Raw genomic sequence first — 21,184 nt, 5'->3', positions numbered from 1 at the left:
CCCCCTAAAATTCAATTAAATCTCCGTCTATGAATGTTCTTCTTCTCAACACTACAATAATGTCAATAACTATTAATCACGATTCTTATCTTAAATCGTATTATTAACTAATAAGACGTACCCATTACCTACAATGTGTGGTGTATGCCAGTTAGGTGATGATCTGGTGATTTGTGGCATTTGTGCAATTGCCAATAAATAGTAAAGTAATATCACAGAGACAGAATATGACAATAATCGTTATCGCTATTTCGTTTCTTTGCTATCATAAACGATGCTATGTTCCAGGTAATCGGTGTTTTATCATTTTAAATTTCACACCGAAGTTCATAACCATGAAAACGCACATCGGCACATCCTCAAACCTTCGTTTACTTGTCATATGTGAATTAAAAGTTAATATGATGGTTTTTGTTATTTAAATTTTGAGTTGACATAGTTCTACCATGTCTGATCAAAAAGGAGTAAGTTAATTAAAAAATTATAAATGTTTAAAAATATTTAATGTAATTAACTATATTTGTTTTATAGAATACTAAACAATTTTCGGACTTTCATTTGAAAGCCTTGTCATCCAGTATTAAAGAACGAAAACTTGTTTTTAAAAATGTGACAAATGCTGTTAAATCTAGTAAATATATAAATATTATTTGAATAGTACTTAGTAGTTGTCTTTATCTCTTACAAGTGTCATAATAATTATTAATTAATTATAATTAAATAAATTATATAAATTTCAGATATTTCAAATGAGGTATGGAATAGTATTAATGAAGTTTTGCCAATTGTTTTTAGTCGTTACCAAGACCTAAAATCACAGTCATATTTCAAAGAATTTGTTAAAGTACTGATGGTATCTAAACCAGAAGCATGTTTAATTAATTTTACTCCAATATTAGCTGAATATGTCAATACATTTCCTCATTTAAATATATCGTGAGTATTACATGTATGTCTTTCATAACATTCATTCTGCACATTTCAAAAGTCGTAATCTTTTATATTTTTTAATCTTTATACTTTTAAAGTTCCCAATAGCATGGTAAGTTTTTATTAAATGTAATGATATTTATTTGATATAATTTAAAACATTAAATATTTTATTTTAATGATTATTTATTTACATTTTAAGAAATTGTTTTTTATAGGAATAATTTGGCAAAATCAGTTTTTTTCATCTTACAAGTCATAAACATAATTATTAAAGTATCATTTAAAGATTATAACATCTCACACGCAAATGAATTGAAACAGCTAATTGAACTGCAAGCTATATTAATATATTTAGTAGCAATATCAAAAAATAGTCAGTAAGTAATTTTTTTTTAACCGTGTATAATTGGGTATTCGGGAAAAAAAAAAGACCTTAACAACATTCATCGGAAATAAAAGCCTCGTACCAGCTAAATACATTATTCGTTATTTTATTATAATTTACATAATTTAATATAATTATTACATTTATTTATAGTAACATTTTTTTAACATATCTAAAAATAGATAGTTACAAATTGTTAAATAAGAAATAATATAATACCAAACAATTTTCAAATCAAAATTTTAACCTTGGGGTGCCAGGGTAACTCACCTTATTTAACATTATCATTAATTGCCATTTATCATTTGCACCTACATAATTTAAAAAATGTGAAAAGATAACAAATTAAAATAAATGTCATTTGTATATAATTAAAATAATTTATTATTAATAATCATTTTTTAATTTTATTATACAAATGATAAACAATTATTTTAAATTTTTATCCTTGAAATTGTTTTAAATTATGTAGGTATAAATGACAATATTATTGACAATGCTAAATGCAAATTTCAGCTATATGTATAAATATATATAAATATACTAAAGAAGTGTTACACAGATAAATGTAATGACTAATGATTACATTTAATTATGTAAATCATAATAAAATAACAAATAATGTATTTAGCTGGTACGGGTCTTTTTTTCCCTAAATTTGTATAATTGTTAAATAATGAATTTTATTAAATTTTTAGATTATGTTCAAAAACATTTAATGCAATGAATGATATTTGGATAAGTGACAAAAGTACATTAGAATATTACGGAGAATGTTTAAAAAAAATTAATTCTAAACCTTACTTACTGGTCATTGAATCATATTTACTTAAATCAATGGCATCGACTGATATGATCCTGGCTAACAAATATAAAGTATTTTTAAATGTATAATAATTTATAATGTTGGTATTAATTCATTGTTATTTAAGGAACCATTTTTGGAAGTATTTATAAAAGAAGGCATTGCTAGCAAAACACGACCAGAGCAAGAATTTATTAGACAATGTTCTTTTACTATTAACTTAGTTTCAAGCGATGTGTTCAAATCAAAACTATTACCTCCCATTTTAAAATCTATGCTTCGTAATCCTGAAGTAATATTGGAATGCATTGCTACAGTTATTTCTAGTATAACATTTGATTTAAGTGCTAATGCTATTGAAATAACTAAAGGATTTTCTGGTATAAATTACTTGTTTCAAATTAGATTTAATTTTTCCTTTATTGTAATCTATTTATTTTTAATTTTAGCTAATATTTATTCTCAAAATGAAAAAGCTAGGATTGAATCTGCTTATTTATGTAAACAATTGGCTTTAAAATGCAGTGATTCAACTGTGATTTCTAATATATTGAATTTCCTATTCAATATTTATCATGGTTCTGAAGGAAAATTAAGTACATCAGAACAAAAAATTAATATTCTTCAAGTAATAATAAACTAATACATATATATATATATATATATATATATTTATAATTAATTATTTTACTACATGACTACATAACTGCAGATAAATTGTAATGTTTCTTTAACAAGGTACATTATTTTATAATATTTACATTTTTAAAATATTATAAATTTTCAGGCTATAGGAAATTTTAGTTATAACACAGTAACTAATGATGATAACTCTCAAAAATTAGCCGAATCAGTCATCGATCAATTAATCAAAGTATTAGATAATGAAATACATGAAAAAACATTGGTAAATGCTATCCAAATTTTGACTCTTTGGAGTTCAAATTTGAAAAAAAGGATACCAAAGGCTTTAATCACATGGTTTATTGTAATTATTTATTAAACATATAAAATACATTTTGAATAAAATATATTATATATCATAAAATTGTTTAGAAAGGGTACGATAAAAAATCATCTGTTTTATCTGTAAAATTATCGTATATGGATTGTATGACAAAAATTTTCAAAGACAAATATTCAACATATGCAGTTGATATCATTCCATTATTATTGAAATGTGTTGAAAAATGTTCTCAGTCGTCTCAAGTATGTAAAATTATATATTATTATCCCAAAATCTAATAAGATTGAAGATATTTATGAATATTAATATATTTTCTATAGTTCTATTTGAAAACTAAACAGATTTCTTTATATAATTATATATATTTGTTGAATCTTATGTCTTACTTTTTAGGCTTCAATTGTGACAGAAGCTTTGTATGCTGCATATTTGTTATTACTAATCGTAAATGAAGACCCAAAATTAAATAATGAAATTGGGTTTACTCCCTTATGGAATGTGGTTCTCAATTCAGATAAAGCTTTATTTTTAAATGAAAAATTTTTATTTCAGTTTACAGATGATGGTATGTTTTCTATATTATTTAATTGCAATATTATTGGATTTATATTATAATTATTGTATAATTTGTTTTAAATTTAGTGTTAAATAAAATATGCATGTTCAGTTTGCTAGTATTAGCCATGAAGTATGATCAAATTAATGGTCCTATTGAACCCTATTTAAGATCAATAATTGTGAGTCTTATGTCAATTAAATCATCAGTCCGGATACAATCTAAAAAAAATGTTTTAAAAGCTGTGTCATTGCCTGGAGGGTCTAAATTAGCCGCTTCACTATTGAATGCTACTACAAAATTTCTGGAATGCAAAGTATATTATTATTTATTCCTATCGTTTGTATGTAATAACTCAATAACCTATTGTTTTATTTACAATAGAATGATTTAGAAATTAATCCTAAACACTTAGTAGAAACTATTCTCATATTATGCCAAAATAGTAATATTGGAGAAGAAGATCAAAAAATCTTGGCTTTTGAATCATTGAAACCTTCACATCATCCTTTAATTGGTATAAATACCTACTTACATACTTTTTAATTTGATAGTTTTTACCTCTTATGTATTTTTATAGCTTATATTGTTATTAAATTTATTTGTAGAATCATACGCTCCAGATCTCTGGATAAAAATAGTTAATCGTTTCCAACTAAAGCCATCAGTTTTCATCAGATTGTATGAAAAAAAACTTATAAAACTTCTGATAGATGATTATTTACCTACCAAAGTAAGTAAATTTCTTTAAGTATTCTATACATTGAATACGCTTGACTTTGTTAATTATTAATTAATATGTGTTAAGTTTTCACTCTCCGTAATATTATATTACATAAATTATAAATTTAATTTGATTAAATGATAATGAATATTGTGTAGATACTTATATAATATATCTTATATTATAGAGTTCCAATTATATTAAATAAAATATGTACTATATAATTTTAAATGTGTTATTAGTGTATGGAAAACGTTTTAAGTACTATATCAAGAATGAATGGGGATACTATTGTACCTGCAATTATTGATAAAGTTAAACTACAGTTAGAAGAATGTGATAAATATATTTGTATAACAGAGATTGAGTACAACATATATTTGTATCCAGAAGGAGAATTGTTTGATAAATCAATATTAGCAGAGTAATGTTAATGAGTATTAACTAATTATACTTAATTTGACATGAAATATTATATTTGCTTCACAGGAAAGAAAATGAAAATAATATGAATATTAAAAATATGAAAAGAGAAAGTAAAGCCTACTCATATAAAGAACAACAAGAAGAAATCATGTTAAGAAAAGAAATCGAAGCAAAAAAAATTAAAGAAGGAAAACTTAAAAAACCAGAACTTTCAGCTAAACAAAAAGAAGCTATAGCTTTGGAATTGGAAAAAGAAGCAACTATAAGAAATAAATTGAAAAGTGTAAGTATCTAAATTTTGTGGATATAAAATAACTTAATCTGCTATTTATGTATGATAATATAATTAAGAAAAATAGCTCTAACAGTTCTTTATAATCAAAATAGCTTAAAAAAATATGATTCTTAGTAAATAATAATGCATAAATAACAGTTATTGGCTGATTTAAGAAAAATAACTAAACTCCTAATGATCTAATATTTATTCATAATAAATTTGATTAACATCATTTTTTTTTATGTTGTTACACCTTCACTACTTATATTTGTAACATTATTAAATTGAAGAACATTAAATAAGTTATGAATTTTAAAATTCTCTGTTCAATTTGTATTTCACTAATTTTATTACAATCAATTTTTAAAACCATTTTGAAATTTGATAATTTGTATTTTGTTTTGTAGATGAATGATGAAATATTGACTTTGGTTTCAATGATGAAAGGAATTATTGCTGGAAACTCTCTCTTAGTTTCTCAGTCATTGAGATATTTGATACCAGGAATCATCTCAAATTTACAATCAATTGTAGCTGCACCACACCTAAAAAAAATATTTATAGACTTAGCTTTCTGTGCTTTTAATGCTGATGAAACAAAAAAAACTAAAGTTGTATCCAAAGTTAATAATGATCGCATTAAATTATCAAATTCTCAAATCAAAGCTATAGCTTATTATACTCTTAGAAAATTAAAGCCAAAATGTATAATTGATGATGCTTGGTTAAAGGAAGATATTGGTAAGTTAAATAACAAAGATAATTGAGAATCAATTAAAATTTTCTTTTAATAATATTTATACTTTTCATTTTTAACATGTTTATTAGAAACAGCAACAATTAGGATTGTTAATTTATTTTGTGATTTAACTAAAAAGGAAGGACAAGAATTTACGTCCCCGTCTTTTTGTTATTCCTTCACATTGATCAGAGCTGTTATGTTGGATTTACCTTTTGATCATGAATTGGTTTACGATTGTTTATTATTAATAAAAAATCAATCTACTGTTCGTCCCAAAGCAACTTCAAAAGCTAAAAGCAATTCAGATCTTCAACGACCTAAATTTTTACCACGTATTGAAATGTTTCAACTTTTGGCTGAAATAATTAGTCGTACAACAGGCACTCTTCAAGACAAAGCTGTTTTAGCATTTCTATCGGTTGCTGATAGTTGCTCTACTAACGAGAAATGTGATCCAGCTAGCCGTGATGAAATTTTATGCTTATTATCAGCACTTCAGAATCCATCTCGTAATGTAAGATATACAACTATTAAAGCTTTACAGAAAGTGGTAGATGCATTTCCAACATCAAAAAAAGATAATCAAATCATATTAAGAATAACTAAAAGAATATGGATTACTAAATTTGACATTTATGAAGAAAATAGGTATGATTATCAATACTATAATAAGATTGAAAAAAATATATATATAAACAGAATGATTTTTTTAGTAAACAACACTCAATATTTAATTTAATTTTTGTTTTTAAAAATATTTTTTTTACATTATTTCCAGATAAAGTAAAACATTTTATTTATTTTTTTATAGATAACATATATTTTTAATTTCATATTCTGAAACAAAATATTTTTCATAGTATTAGATTCATAAAAATATAAAATTTAAAGATACCCTGCAAAATGTTGGTCTACTATTTTGCTTACCTAAAATTTAAATACTTGTAAGTAAACCCCTTTGTTGAATTTTGATTTGTATGTATTGAATTACTCAAAAAAAAAAAATTCTGCTTCAGAATATGCAATTTAAAATATATGTTGTCATTCAAAAAAGTAAAAAATTTAAAAAAAGATTAGAATAAAAAATATTGTTTAATTTTAACTAGAAATTATGTAAAAAAAATGTTTCAATAACATTAATAGATTTTGACATGATGAGTTGCTTGATAAAATAATTATCCAGTATATTTATATTATTCTGATTGTAAATTTGTTATTGTGCATTTTTGTTACTAGGGAATTAGCAAATGAATTATGGGAATCTTCAAAGTTGGAAATTAAAATTAATGGACTTTTAGAAAGTGTTTTAGAAGACGTTGTTCATCCAGTTGCTGATGTACAAAAGGCTGTGTCTATTGCTCTTTTTTCACTTTTAAAAGACTCTCCTATAAATTCCACAAATATTGCATTAAAAAAATTGCTTACTTTGTATAACAGTAAAATTATGGTAAGTTTTAAATATTAATTTAAAGGCTCCAGGTGGGAAGTTATGACGATTTAAAAAAATTTATTAATCCCCGATAAACATACAATTTAATTTTAGTTTTTTCAAAAAATGTTTACACATTATTTTTTTGCTACATAAAATTGACTTGACAACAAATTTTTTCCAGGGCTCTCTTTAGGATTTAATTTTTTTTTATCCCAACATCTATATTCTACTCATTCCAATAACATTAGATCCCCTTTCCTTTAATCAATGATTTATCCATCTTAAAAAGATTTTGCCCCTATCTTGCTGTTTTTTATTTATAGATTAGAGATTGATGTTTACTGTGTTTAACATTTCAAATCTATTTATATTAATTACTAAAAAGTATTAAGAAATGTCATATTTTTCTCAATGATTTCATGAGACTTACCTTTGGTAAATAATATGTATGGTTATTTTTCAATGAATTTTATAATACTTCTTATCATCAACACACTTTCATATAATAGTTTTTATTTTGAAATAGTATACTAATACTTAGGACGAAAATTCAGCTTTAAAGATTATTGATTATTTACTTACTATTTTCTTATTAAATTTGAAAATAAAACTAAACTTAATCATATACATTTATCCCCAGTATAAAGGTTTTTCTCAGTATGTTTTCAATTTTAATGTTATTGATTTATCTGTATATGAATATCTTTAAAGTTAGCTTGCTTTGTTAGTAAATCTTATACTCTATTCCATTGTATATTCTTGTTACAAGAATAAATATAAATTAATATGGTGGTTTAACTTTTAGCAAAATAATATTTATTGATAATAAATCTTATACTTAATTTAGTTGTATTTAATTTAAGTTGTACTGTTTCAAAAACTTAATCTATTTTCTAAATTTAAACTGTTAAATATAATTTTTCTGTTTTAGAAACCAGAAGATGGTATAGAATTAGATGATTGGCAAGGTCGAGTTGGTGTAGCTATGGCATTGGAACAGTTGTCATTATTATTAAGTGATGATATGGTGATACAATTAGTAAACTTTTTTGTTTCAACAAGTTTGGATGATAGGAATAATGTTGTAAGAGAGCATATGCTTAAAGCCGCAGTAGCTGTAGTAAATTTACATGGAAAAAATAATGTTGATCGTTTAATGAACATATTTGAGAAGTTTTTAAAAAAAGCAACTTCTTCTGAAAGTTTTGATAATGTAAGATTAGGTGTTGTTGTGTGCATGGGAAATTTAGCAAAACATTTAGATTCTGATGATCCCAAATTAAAACCGATCACTAATAGATTACTTGAAGCATTATCTACTCCATCTCAAGAAGTTCAAGAGGCAGTAGCCAATTGTTTATCACCCCTTATGTCATTGGTCAAAGATGATGCATCAGCTATATTAAAGAAACTTTTAACACGCCTTTTCAATTCTGCATCATTTGGAGAACGTAAAGGTGCTGCTCATGGAATTGCTGGCGTCATTAAAGGTCTTGGTATTCTAAGTTTAAAACAGTATGATATTATGAGCACTTTAACTGAAGCTATTCAAGATAAGAAAAATTATAAAAAGCGTGAAGGTGCATTATTTGCATTTGAAATGTTATGTTCAACGTTAGGCCGATTATTTGAACCATATATTGTTCATGTTTTACCACATTTATTATCATGTTTTGGTGACAATAGTGAGTATGTACGAACAGCTACTTATGATTGTTCAAAAGCAATAATGAGCAAGTTATCAGCCCATGGTGTTAAATTAATTTTACCATCATTATTGAATGCTTTGGAAGGAGATTCTTGGAGAACAAAAACTGGTAAGATAAATTTATTTGTTCTTATTCAACAAATATAATTTTATTATTTGATTATTAGGTTCAATTGAGTTGTTAGGAGCAATGGCATACTGTGCACCTAAACAACTATCATCCTGTTTACCAAGTATTGTACCAAAATTAATAGAGGTTTTAAGTGACTCTCATATTAGTGTTCAAGAAGCTGGAGCCCAAGCTTTAAAAGTTATTGGTTCAGTTATACGAAATCCAGAAATTCAAGGTAATTTTCTGATGCATTTATTTGATTTATTTTTTGAATTAAACTTACAAAAAAAAACTTGTTTTTAGCTATTGTACCTGTTCTTCTTGAAGCTCTACAAAATCCATCAAATAAGACTGCTCCTTGCTTACAAATTTTGTTGAATACTAAATTTGTTCATTTCATTGATGCTCCATCACTTGCTTTAATTATGCCTGTAGTACAACGGGCGTTTATAGATCGCTCAACTGAAACGAGAAAAATGGCTGCTCAAATTATTGGAAATATGTATTCATTGACTGATCAAAAAGATTTGACACCATATTTGCCAAATATTATACCAGGCCTAAAAAATTCATTATTGGACCCAGTTCCAGAAGTTCGGACAGTTTCTGCTCGTGCTCTTGGGGCTATGGTTCGAGGAATGGGTGAAACAAGTTTCCAGGATTTATTACCTTGGTTAATGCAAACTCTTACTTCAGAAGCTAGTTCAGTAGATAGGTCAGGTGCTGCTCAAGGTCTGAGTGAAGTTGTTGGTGGACTTGGTGTAAATAAGTTACATAGTTTGATGCCAGGCATGTTATAGTATTCATTTTTAATACTAATTTGAATTTAATTTAATAATTTATAATTTTTGAGTATTATTTTTTTTTTTATGTATAGAAATTATTGCAACCGCAGAACGTACGGATATAGCCCCTCAAGTTAAAGATGGCTATATCATGATGTTCATATATATGCCAGGTGTATTTAATGATGACTTCATTCCATATATAAATCAAATTATTACACCTATATTAAAAGTAAGTAAAAAAATTGTATCAAAAATCTTTGTTCCCATAAATAATAGATAGAATACTTATACAGTGGTTTTTTAATATAATATTCTCATTATTTTGAAAATATTTTTTTACATAATTTGAAGTCATTACAATACAATATTTTCAAAAAGGAAAATCAGTTGTTAAAATGTTTTATTGCTATAATTTGTAAAGTTTTATTTATTTGAATGACTACATAGATACATTTTAATTTATTTTTTAGAGTATTTAGGTTTTTATAAAATGATAAAAATATTTTGAGTTTTTAAAATACTGTGTACACTTTATTCTCATATCTATAACTTAGTTAATCTTAACATTATTTAAAAAACTATTTACAATATACTTTTACAAATCTTTGGTTTGATAAGTTCAAATAGTCATTAGGTCACTAAACAAAACAAAATCCAGTTATTTTAGTATATATAGAAATTTAAAAAATTGATCAGTGTATTTATTGATTGAATTGGTAATTGATTTTTAATTGTATGAAAAATTAATATAAAATCCTAATTATTGATTAATATTTTATTGCATGTTATACTCTATAACCTATAAGATAATTTTATACTTTTATAAGTTAAAATTGTAAGAAAACCATAAAGATAATAATTTAAAACAGCAAAAAAATATATATCTAAATATTAGAAATTATTTTTTCATTTTATTATAACTGCATTTTTGTATGGCTAAAAGTACAGTTTTAAAGCTACGACTAGTATTACTGCTGCTTGCAACAATTATAAGACTATAATCCAGCGGTTACCAACCCATGGTCTGTGGGCAGCGTAGAACTGGGCTGTAGACCATATAATATTAACATTAATAACATATTTATTTAAAATAATATTGTATATTTTTATTATACGGGGTGATTCTTTTATCATAAAACACTCATTATTTCAATAAGTATTCATATTTTAAAAATATTTTTTTACATACTAAACAATATAAAATACCCAGAAAATTATTCTGCTTTGGAATATGAAATTAAACTATGTTGTCATTCAAAAAAGTAAAAAATTTAAAAAAATATTTAAGAATATAATTTTTTTAATAAAAGCGTTGTTTTTTTTAATAACTTGAAACTATTTCAAAAAATGTTTTCAAAAACATGAATACTTTTTGAAATAATGAGTGTTTTATGATAAAAGAATCACTCTGTATACCTAATATTATTATACATATTATATATACACGTAATTAGGTGTACTATTATCATAAGTGGGCCTCAAAGATTTTTTTACATAAATAGTGTTACTCACAACTAAAAAGGTTGGGAACCACTGCTATAGTCTATATTCTATAGCAAAGTAATCATTACAGCTTGTTATTGTCGACAGCCTCAATCACTAAGTCTTAGTTTAGAAACTTTGGTTCAATTTCGATTTTGTGGGAAATATTTTGTATTTGATCCGTTAAAGTGAATCCTCATTGATTTAAATGTTTACCAGATATTAACAAACATGCATCCTCTATGATTGTAAGAGCTTTATTAAAGATTTCTCTGTGTAATTCATACCACAATTATCATCCCAGTGTTAATCTTTTCTGAGCAAACCAAGTCGTTCGCATGCTTGTCTGTATGTTTCATATATCATCCCATCAATATTTCTTATGTTGGCCCATGCACATTATATAATAAGATTCTTAGAAAAAATATTCGGGAGTACTTGGATGTATCGTATACCTTCGACTCATCGTATCAACTTTAAATATGTTTAAATGTTCACTGACCGGAATTCCTTGTTTTCTAATATTAAACTGTTTGGCTGAATTATCCCATGTATAATATTTTGAAATTTTCTTAATATTACAACGTCTTGATGAAATGAACAGCTTGGCATAATTTGAAAAATGTTGTTAATATTGTTTCTGGTGGTGTTTTTGCTTTTTTTCAACATTCTTATATGAGAAGTAAACACGTTCATTTTCTAGGTGTACAGAGAGATGAACTATGTTGAGATACCGCTCATGGATACCTAAAATTCGTTATATTGCTTTGTTACTATTTATACATCTTCCAGATTGATAGTCTTCAATTTCATTTTTATTATTATTTTCTATCGTAAACATTGCTTGATCACCTTTGTTAATAATATATTTTATATATATTTAATTGAAATAATCTACATACATATTTCAGTATTAATATGTCCTTTTAGCAGTTTTAAAATAAGTGGACAGTAGGGTACAATCCACCTGTTATCTATTTCGATTGTTTTATATTTCCCAAGCATTATTTTCATTTTTATGTTAGTTTTAAAACCACCATTTGTTGTACTCCTTCTATACAATGGATATCCTTTAGAATTAGTCCTGGTTTCATCTATCAATTTTTGAGGATAATTAAATTTGTATTTGCCATTTTTCATATAACGTATCAATGGATTCCATTTCCCACATGGTCCATGTATCATGTGTTATTTTACAATTTCAAACAATTCAAAATCTTTCTCTGGATCTGGTAACTCGACTGAAATGAAATCATCAATTTGATTTGATTGGGATGAAGTTTACTTTTTAACCATAGCAAAATGTGAGCATGTGGTAATCCTCTTTTTTGCCATTCTATTGAATTACCCATGATCAAACTTCACCAAAAATATTACTTTTTGTTATTAAATCCATTAATTTTTTCAATTTCAATTTAAATACTCTTGCTATTACATCATATCGATCTCTTGGTTTCTGATGGAGTAATAGTTATTCTGTTATCTCAGGCCATTGACTATTACATGTAATAGGGTAATTATTTGTATAATATTAATTCATGATATTCGGTAAATTTATTAATTATTATTGCTAAAATTTTCAGTTTCTAAGAATGGTACTCGTTGAAATATGATACAGCAGAAAAAAACAGAAGACCAAAACCATCTTCTTCTAAAAATATAAATTAAAGATTTGTAGATTATATTTATTATATTAATTGAAGACTACGTAATTTTCAACTTCTTTTACTACCTACTTTAATTTTTGTTACGAATTTTTAGAATGGAAAATCATTATATTTAAAATCAAGTATATTAAAAAAAAATTTTTCTTCTTTAAATTATTGTAGTCACGACCCGGGCTATCATAATAATATATTATTATAATTAGCAACTGACGGTCAATAAGTATAACTAAAATATCTGGCCTGGGCGAAGACCGGGTAACCCCTGCTAGTTTAAAATATATATTTATAAGAATAAAAATTATGTCTTAATTATTTTTATAATTTTATATATTAGTAATTTTTCTGTTACTCTTTAATTTATACATTAATATGAGAATACATATTGTTGTTAGTGCTTCATTAATAAATTTGGTGTTGAAATTAAAAAAAAATTTAGAAATTTAATAAAATCATAACATTTTTTGATTAATAATTTTAGGCTTTAGCAGATGAAAATGAATTTGTTCGGGAAACTGCGTTAAAAGCAGGTCAACGAATTGTTAATATGTATGCTGAATCTGCAATACAATTACTCTTACCTGAACTTGAACGTGGTTTATTTGATGATAATTGGCGTATCAGATTTAGGTAAAATTATTATATTTATTTCCTAGTTTAATCTATTTATATTTTTATTTTATTTTATAGTTCTGTTCAATTACTTGGTGATCTATTGTACCGAATATCTGGTGTATCTGGTAAAATGAGTACAGAAACGGCTAGTGATGACGATAATTTTGGCACAGAACATTCTCACAAGGTTTGTGGATTTTTATGACCAAAATAATTGAAAATTTGTTTTTAATATTAGTTATCAATATTATATTTATTAATAATTATTTTGAAACCTAACACTTGACAAAATTGATTTCAATTTTTTTAAGGCTATTATTGGCACTTTGGGAGCAGAAAGACGTAACCGAGTATTAGCTGGTTTATACATGGGTCGTTCTGATGTTGCATTAATGGTACGCCAAGCAGCATTACATGTATGGAAAGTAGTTGTCACTAATACTCCACGTACTTTAAGAGAAATATTGCCAACATTATTTACACTACTATTGGGATGCTTAGCTAGTACTAGTTTTGATAAAAGACAAGTAGCTGCAAGAACTTTAGGAGATCTAGTAAGAAAACTAGGAGAACGTGTACTACCAGATATAATTCCAATTTTAGAAAGAGGTCTTGAGTCTGAACAAGCTGATCAACGTCAAGGAGTTTGTATTGGTTTGTCAGAAATTATGGCGTCTACTAGTAGAGATATGGTATTGACCTTTGTAGATAGCTTGGTGCCTACTGTCAGGTAATTGTTTATAAGACTTAAAAAGTATTTGCTTTTTATAAAAATCAATTATATTAATTTGTGTATATAGTCGAGCATTAGCTGATCCTTTACCATCTGTAAGACAAGCTGCTGCTAAAACATTTGATAGCCTACATTCAACCGTGGGACATCGAGCATTAGATGATATTTTACCATCTATGTTAAATAATTTGGTATGTAATATAACTAAGATAACAATATAAATATTGATTATCTAAATAAAAAATTTTTTTATAGAATAATCCAGATTCAGAAATTGCAGAGAGAACTTTAGATGGGTTACGCCAAGTAATGGCTGTTAAATCCCGAGTAGTTTTGCCATATTTAATACCTCAATTGACTCAACCACCTATTAATACAAAAGCTTTATCAATTTTAGCCTCTGTCGCTGGAGAAGCTCTTAATAAATATTTACATAAAATATTACCTGCCTTATTAACTGCTCTATCTAAAACTGAATCAGCTGCTGAGGTAAAGTAATTGTTATTATTTATTAAATTAATTTTATCAGTAAAATTATTTTATTAGGAACTAGTATATTGTCAAGCTGTTGTGCTAGCAGTTTGTGATGATGCTGGAACTATGGTTGATTTACTATTAGATGCAACACAAGCAGAAAATGTTTCTCAAAAACAATCAGCATTACAATTATTGGCTGCTTTTTGCACACATACTAAAGCAGATTATAGTTCATATGTTCCTAAACTTTTACATGGAATAATTTATCAATTCAAAGATCAAGATGAGAAAAATTTACAATTAGCTTGGGAAGCTTTGAATGCTGTTTGCAAAGTATATTATTGTATAATTTATTTTATTCTCATTCTTTATGGATTATATATTTTTTACTTATTTTAGTCTGTCGATACAAAACAAAGTAATCATTTAGTATTTGAAATACGTCAAGCTATAAAATTTGTGATGAGTGATTTCAAGCATTTAGAATATCTTCCAGGTTTTTGTATACCTAAAGTAAGTTAAATACTATTTATAAAAAAAAGTTATATTTCTATCAGGATATTAGAATTCTTAATGGACTATAAACCTAAAATAAATAAATGTCTTAAGATCACAATATAAGGTATAAGTACAGTAAAACCTCGATAAGTCAAACATTTTCAAAACACAATTTTTTTGACTTATCAAGGTTTTAAATGTAAAATATATTATCATTATTTATTATTATACATAAATTACAGTATATTTTATTATTATTTTCACTATTGGTGTTTTTGAATTTATAATACTTAACTATACGCTTGGAACCAAATAAAACAATAAAAATGATCAGGTTAGGTCAACCAATCAAATAATTAGAAAAATGGTTGTAATAACAAACAATAAGTAATTGTCATTACTCATTATCCATCTATATTTTGATGACTGAATGTTTGAGTTATTTATAGTTTTTTATTTGATTAATCAAAGTTTTTACAAGGGAACAGCATTTATTTCAATTTCTCTAGGTTTTCGATTTATCAAGATTATAGTTGATTTATAAAAACAAATAATTAGTATACCTATTTTTTATCAATACAAGGTATATTAGTATATATAACATTATAATTATAAATAACAATTAATATCTATGTACTAAGAAATAATATAATATAAACAGTATAATAAATCATACACATTTTAATCATTATATGATCAAAATAGAAAAAGATAGGCTTAGAAAACTATGTTCAATCCATTTTCTTAAAGCTAACACTTACAAAAATGGAATAACAAAATAAAGTGAATATGAAAAGCTTACTTATACACAGATAGTAAATAAACTTAGATATGTATATGTAATTTCTGTGATTTAAAAAAATATATATATAAAATAACTGCCAAGAACTATATTAAAAATTTCAGATTGGTGAAGCATTTTGTTTACATAAGAATATTATAATCATACCATAATGTTATACTCAATTGCATACCAAAATCTATTCATTTAAAGTAAAATTGTATGTTTTCACAATATAAATTAGTTATGTTTGATCATTATTATTATAATAAAAAATCATTAATAAAAAAAAGTGATATTTTCTAAACACTCGAGCAATTTAAATTAAATAATACTCTTGAATAATTTAAATAAAAGATGTTCAATATTTTCTTAGTGAATTCTCCAAATCATTAGGTAATTGTAGTATCTATATTTCTTATATAATGCACATATTATTAGTTTACAACTTATTAGATGTCATTTTTGTTTAAAATAATAAATTATAATATTTTTAAACTATCCTGGTGCAAGTAAACTATTTTTTTACCAATTCTATTTTTCAAATTTTTATTTTGAATTATTCCTAAACTACCCCAAAATAATATTTATAGCTTTGAAAATAATATAAACAAATGTAGTATTGTAACTTATACATTAAATTAATATTTTATTTTTTTTCAAATTATTTTAATTGTATAAAAACAAAATAAATATTATGTCTATATTTTAGATACAGAATAATGAACAGTGTAACATTACTATTGGCGATTGCGCGTTATGAGCAACAAGGTAACCGTCTACGGTCGGTGAGATTCTGAGGGGCTGACTACTCTCGCCTACCGTGGATAGGTTATCTCGTTGCTCATAACACAAAATCACCAATACCACGCTTAAAATGTGACTTGTATTTACTGTAAAACATATCTGACAATAATTTTTATACCATAAAAATTTTAAAAACAAATTTTGTATGATAAAAATTCTCTTTTTTTAATTGTTTTAGTAATGGTTAATTTTATTTTTACATTTATTTTGTTCAATATTTAACCTTTAATATCTTTATTTATAGGGGGCTGATCCATTTGTACCAATATTTAGGGAAGCAATTCTTAATGGTAGTCCAGAAATCAAAGAGCAAGCAGCTCAAGGTTGGGGCGAAGTTGTAAAAGTAGCTGCAAAGGAAGGATTAACGTCTCCTGTATTAAATATGACTGGACCTCTCATTCGTATTTTAAATGAACGGTATACGTGGAACATTAAATCAGCAATCTTAGAAACAGTTGCTTTATTATTAGCCAAGGCTGGTAGTAATTTAAAACAGTTTTTACCCCAGTTGCAAACAACATTTTTGAAATCATTACAAGACCCAAATAGACAAGTTAGGCTTAAAGCAGCCAACGCTTTGAGCCATCTAATTGTTGTACATTCTCGCACTGAAACAATTTTTGTTGACCTACATTCTGGTGTAAAAAATTCAGAGGATATTACCATAAAGTAATTAAAACAATAATACACATTGTAAAAAAATATTTAGTTAATGTTCTTTTTGATTTCTCTTCATTAGAGAAACAATGCTTCAAGCTTTACGTGGTGTTATTTCACCAGCTGGTGATAAGATGTCAGATCAAGTTCGTAGAACTGTATTTATGACTTTAAGAGAAGGACTCGGGAATCCAGAAGATACTATAAGAAGTGGTACTGCTGGTTGTCTTGGTGCTTTATGTAAATGGTTATCTCCCGAACAATTAAATGTTGCTTTAAATGATCATATTTTGAGTTAGTATACCTTATCAAAATTTATTATTGTTATTTTATTCCATAAAAAATATAATTTTAATCAATTTTTCAACAGTTGATGATCCTTCACTAGATCCAATATTGAGACATGGAAGAAGTTCAGCTTTGTTTGTTGCTCTTAAAGAATCCCCTGATTCAGTTTTCAGTTCATTATATAGTGATAAAATTATAAAAACAATTTTATGTCACTTACAAGCTGATAAGGTAACAAATAATTTTTTTGTAATTTAAATTTTACAAAAACATTTGAAATTTTTAGATTTCTATTGCAATGAATGGAGTTCGAAGTTGCGGATATTTATTTTTACATTTAATGAATATTCGTACAATAATACCATCACAGCTTTTAGGTCCATTTACCAGAGTATGTAAAAAAAAAACAATTTTTAACATCACAATGGTATATTATATATTATTTTAAATATTAAATTATAGTTGATGAATCAATCCAGTAATGAAGTTAAACAATTAGTGGCACATATTTGTTCATATTTAGGAAAATCTGGTATAACCTTATCTCCAGAATTTCAAAAAGCAACCATACCAATGTTAGTAAATGGAACTAAAGAAAAAAATTGTTACGTCAAATCTAATAGTGAAATAGCTCTAGTTTCTGTTCTTAAATTGCAACAAGGTGATGCAACATTACAGGTAAATCCAATTTTATTAATAATGACTATACATTTTGATCAACTTAGTTGTAATATTTAATTTATATTAATAATTATAACTGTGGTAGTCTTCTCAAACATGGGTGGATAGGCTTACTGAAAACTGAAATTTTCCCAATGAACCACTTTTTTATTTATATGTATTTTCAGTAATTTTTTTATACAAAACCAGTTTTTGATAAAATGTATTTTCTTATTTTGTTGTAATTTAAAAATAAATAACTGTAGAAAATCCAAATTTACACTAATTGCTTCAATTAGTATTTTCTATACTTGATGTAATTTTCAAAATATTTTTGAGTTACTTATGGGTATGTAAATGGTGGTATTTTTTCAATGGTTATCAATAAAAAAAAAATTCCGAGAAAATAACAAAAATTAGGGCTATCTTGTATTCTTGTCATTGCGCTCTACTACCAAATTTAATACATATCTGAAAGACTCGACACAAGTATTAAACTATTTATTTATTGTATTTTTATTTTTTCTAATCATTTTTCTAATTATGTTTATTAATAATGATGAAACGACAATAATGGTAACTTCCAATCATTTTTAATAAGATATAACTTCTTTATAAGAAATTTTCTTCATCATTAAAACCTTTAACATTGTCAATTTTTACGAGAATAGATTGTCTTAAACTCTTAATTAAATATATTATAGTTGTTGAGTGGTAATGTTTAAACATGGTAGAGCAGTAGTGCAATCAAATGATAAAGCGCATACTCCAGTCCCAATATTGCCAGTAGTGCGTATATGATAAGATAGTCAAAATTAGAAAACTATTTTGTAATTAAAATTGTATAAATATCCATTACACATTATCTTAAATATATAAACACAAGTTTTTCTTAAAGACATTTTAAATTCAAATTTGGATGACTTATAAAAATTGTTCCTCAAATCAACATGGACGTATGGTGGAATCCAGTTATGAGGGTGTTGCCAAAACATCTGACATCCATTAAATCCAAACATTCCTCCAATCTAAATGCTTCTACCAAATTTTGGTAGATCTCTCAATTCTATAAGTGTTTCCATTCGATTTTACTCAACAATCATAATCATCTGATCTTAGGACTATCCATTCCCACCATAATACCCTTTTTTTTTTACTAATAATAAGGAATGGGTAGAAACTGTTTGCCACAATACTACCACCCTACTACTATTATACCTTGTGACTTCAGAAAGTCAGAAGACACCTAAAACAAATTTGTATAGTGACCTATTAAATTATTAACCCCCTTTATATTCATGTCAGGAAGTTCCATCAATAGATAGCTTCTTCCCCCAAGGCCAAATCCTCAATCACTAAAATTTTAACTAATATATTCATTTTTTTTATGTTAACTTTACATCACTTTGACTAAAAATGTATGACAATAATATATCATATAAATATATTCTGAGCAGGCCTGGACCATGAAATAATAAAAAAAGTCTAACAAGACATTCTATTGAATAACTGGTATGTAAGTTAATCATTTTCTAATTTATATTTTTATGAGATATTCAGATTACACAGTAAATATTACAATATTCCAATATAAGTAAAGAGGCAAATGGTTTATTTTTTCATTTAGGGGTCCTTACTAAAATATTCCAGCATACCAAAAAAAGGCCTATTCGCCCATAGTCTCAATGTAATAAAAAAATAAAGCTTTAATTAAATTAATTAAAAGTTATTAAACTTGTTAAAAATAATATTAATATTAATAAATTGTTTATCTATTTATATATACAAATATTTTAAACTCATTCATATTTGTATATGCAGCCTGGACCTGAAATGGAGGTAAATGATTGTGCATAAGCTATAGCTTATTATTAACACTCGACAATATATTAAAAATAATGGTATTATACTAATACAATAATTTAATATCTTTTATTTTAGGCTTGTTTAAATTTATTGGATACTGGTGCACGTGAAGCACTAAATGACGTCATAAATAAAGTATTACGTAAGGTATCAACTCAAATGGACACTAAAATTGAAGAGCTAGATGATACATTAATTGCTTGAAATTTAATGTATTATTATGAATCAATTTATATATCCACATTAATTTTTGTGTGTAAAATAATCAGATTAATATTAATAACTATAATTATTTTTCATGTTTTTGTACTTTTAATTTCAATAATTAATTCATTGTATTTTCATGTACATGAACATTAAAATAAATCATCAATACAATATGTATAAATATATATTTTTGAGGCATAATTCATATCATATCAAATTAATATTTAATTCAAATATTTCATTATCAAGGTTTCTTTTATCGTCTGGGTTTATATGTGTTAAATAAAAATGGCGTACAATTTTTTTATTTGGTTATTTTATTTTTATTTTTGACCAACTAAAGAATTTGAATAACATGTATAATATTAAAATCATGAGTACATGCAAACAATATCAAGTTTTAAGATCATGTTAATCATTTATCATACTGATATATTATCAAAACTATCTTATATTTATGTGCATGTAATACCTACCATTTACAGGAATACTTTAAACCAACCAAGATGAAAATTAACTAGATTTTTAAGTTAAGCAGACTTATTTTGTAACAAGTGGTTTGTCTACTATATGCTATATGCAGGTGTTTTCAAC

The 21,184-nt window shown here is 25.5% G+C and overlaps 1 protein-coding gene across 2 annotated transcripts; it reads left to right on the top strand.

Annotated features, from left to right (window-relative positions):
* The first annotated feature begins 342 nt into the window (after positions 1–342).
* On the top strand, positions 343–21,177 carry LOC113561022 (eIF-2-alpha kinase activator GCN1). Of its 2 annotated transcripts, XM_026967195.1 has the most exons (36): positions 447–464; positions 532–631; positions 741–936; positions 1,149–1,310; positions 2,017–2,194; positions 2,251–2,503; positions 2,573–2,751; positions 2,911–3,111; positions 3,180–3,332; positions 3,484–3,655; positions 3,733–3,962; positions 4,031–4,163; positions 4,255–4,379; positions 4,613–4,794; positions 4,860–5,079; positions 5,481–5,814; positions 5,902–6,463; positions 7,052–7,262; positions 8,179–9,064; positions 9,123–9,302; positions 9,371–9,856; positions 9,945–10,084; positions 13,483–13,631; positions 13,692–13,803; positions 13,928–14,346; positions 14,417–14,540; positions 14,605–14,838; positions 14,896–15,159; positions 15,226–15,339; positions 17,157–17,581; positions 17,652–17,863; positions 17,940–18,088; positions 18,144–18,248; positions 18,320–18,535; positions 20,339–20,356; positions 20,459–20,684. In XM_026967195.1, exons 1-36 carry the CDS (start codon positions 447–449, stop codon positions 20,585–20,587), a joined length of 7,971 nt encoding a protein of 2,656 aa, XP_026822996.1. In that variant the 3' UTR covers positions 20,588–20,684. The 2 variants fall into 2 exon arrangements, with proteins under 2 accessions (XP_026822997.1, XP_026822996.1); XM_026967196.1 differs by lacking the exon at positions 20,339–20,356 and having other exon boundaries at positions 343–464; positions 20,459–21,177.
* Positions 21,178–21,184: the final 7 nt, after the last annotated feature.

This window comes from Rhopalosiphum maidis, chromosome 4, assembly GCF_003676215.2.
Source record: "Rhopalosiphum maidis isolate BTI-1 chromosome 4, ASM367621v3, whole genome shotgun sequence".
NCBI lineage: Eukaryota > Metazoa > Arthropoda > Insecta > Hemiptera > Aphididae > Rhopalosiphum > Rhopalosiphum maidis.
The sequence above is the reverse complement of the archived record's forward strand: the minus strand, read 5'-3'. Positions and strand labels throughout refer to the sequence as shown.

Excerpts from the sequence above, each read along its gene's own strand:
- LOC113561022 (XM_026967195.1), top strand. Across the intron at positions 14,347-14,416 it reads AGCTTGGTGCCTACTGTCAG|TCGAGCATTAGCTGATCCTT; the intron begins GTAATTGTTTAT and ends TTGTGTATATAG. Across the intron at positions 17,864-17,939 it reads TTTAAATGATCATATTTTGA|TTGATGATCCTTCACTAGAT; the intron begins GTTAGTATACCT and ends ATTTTTCAACAG.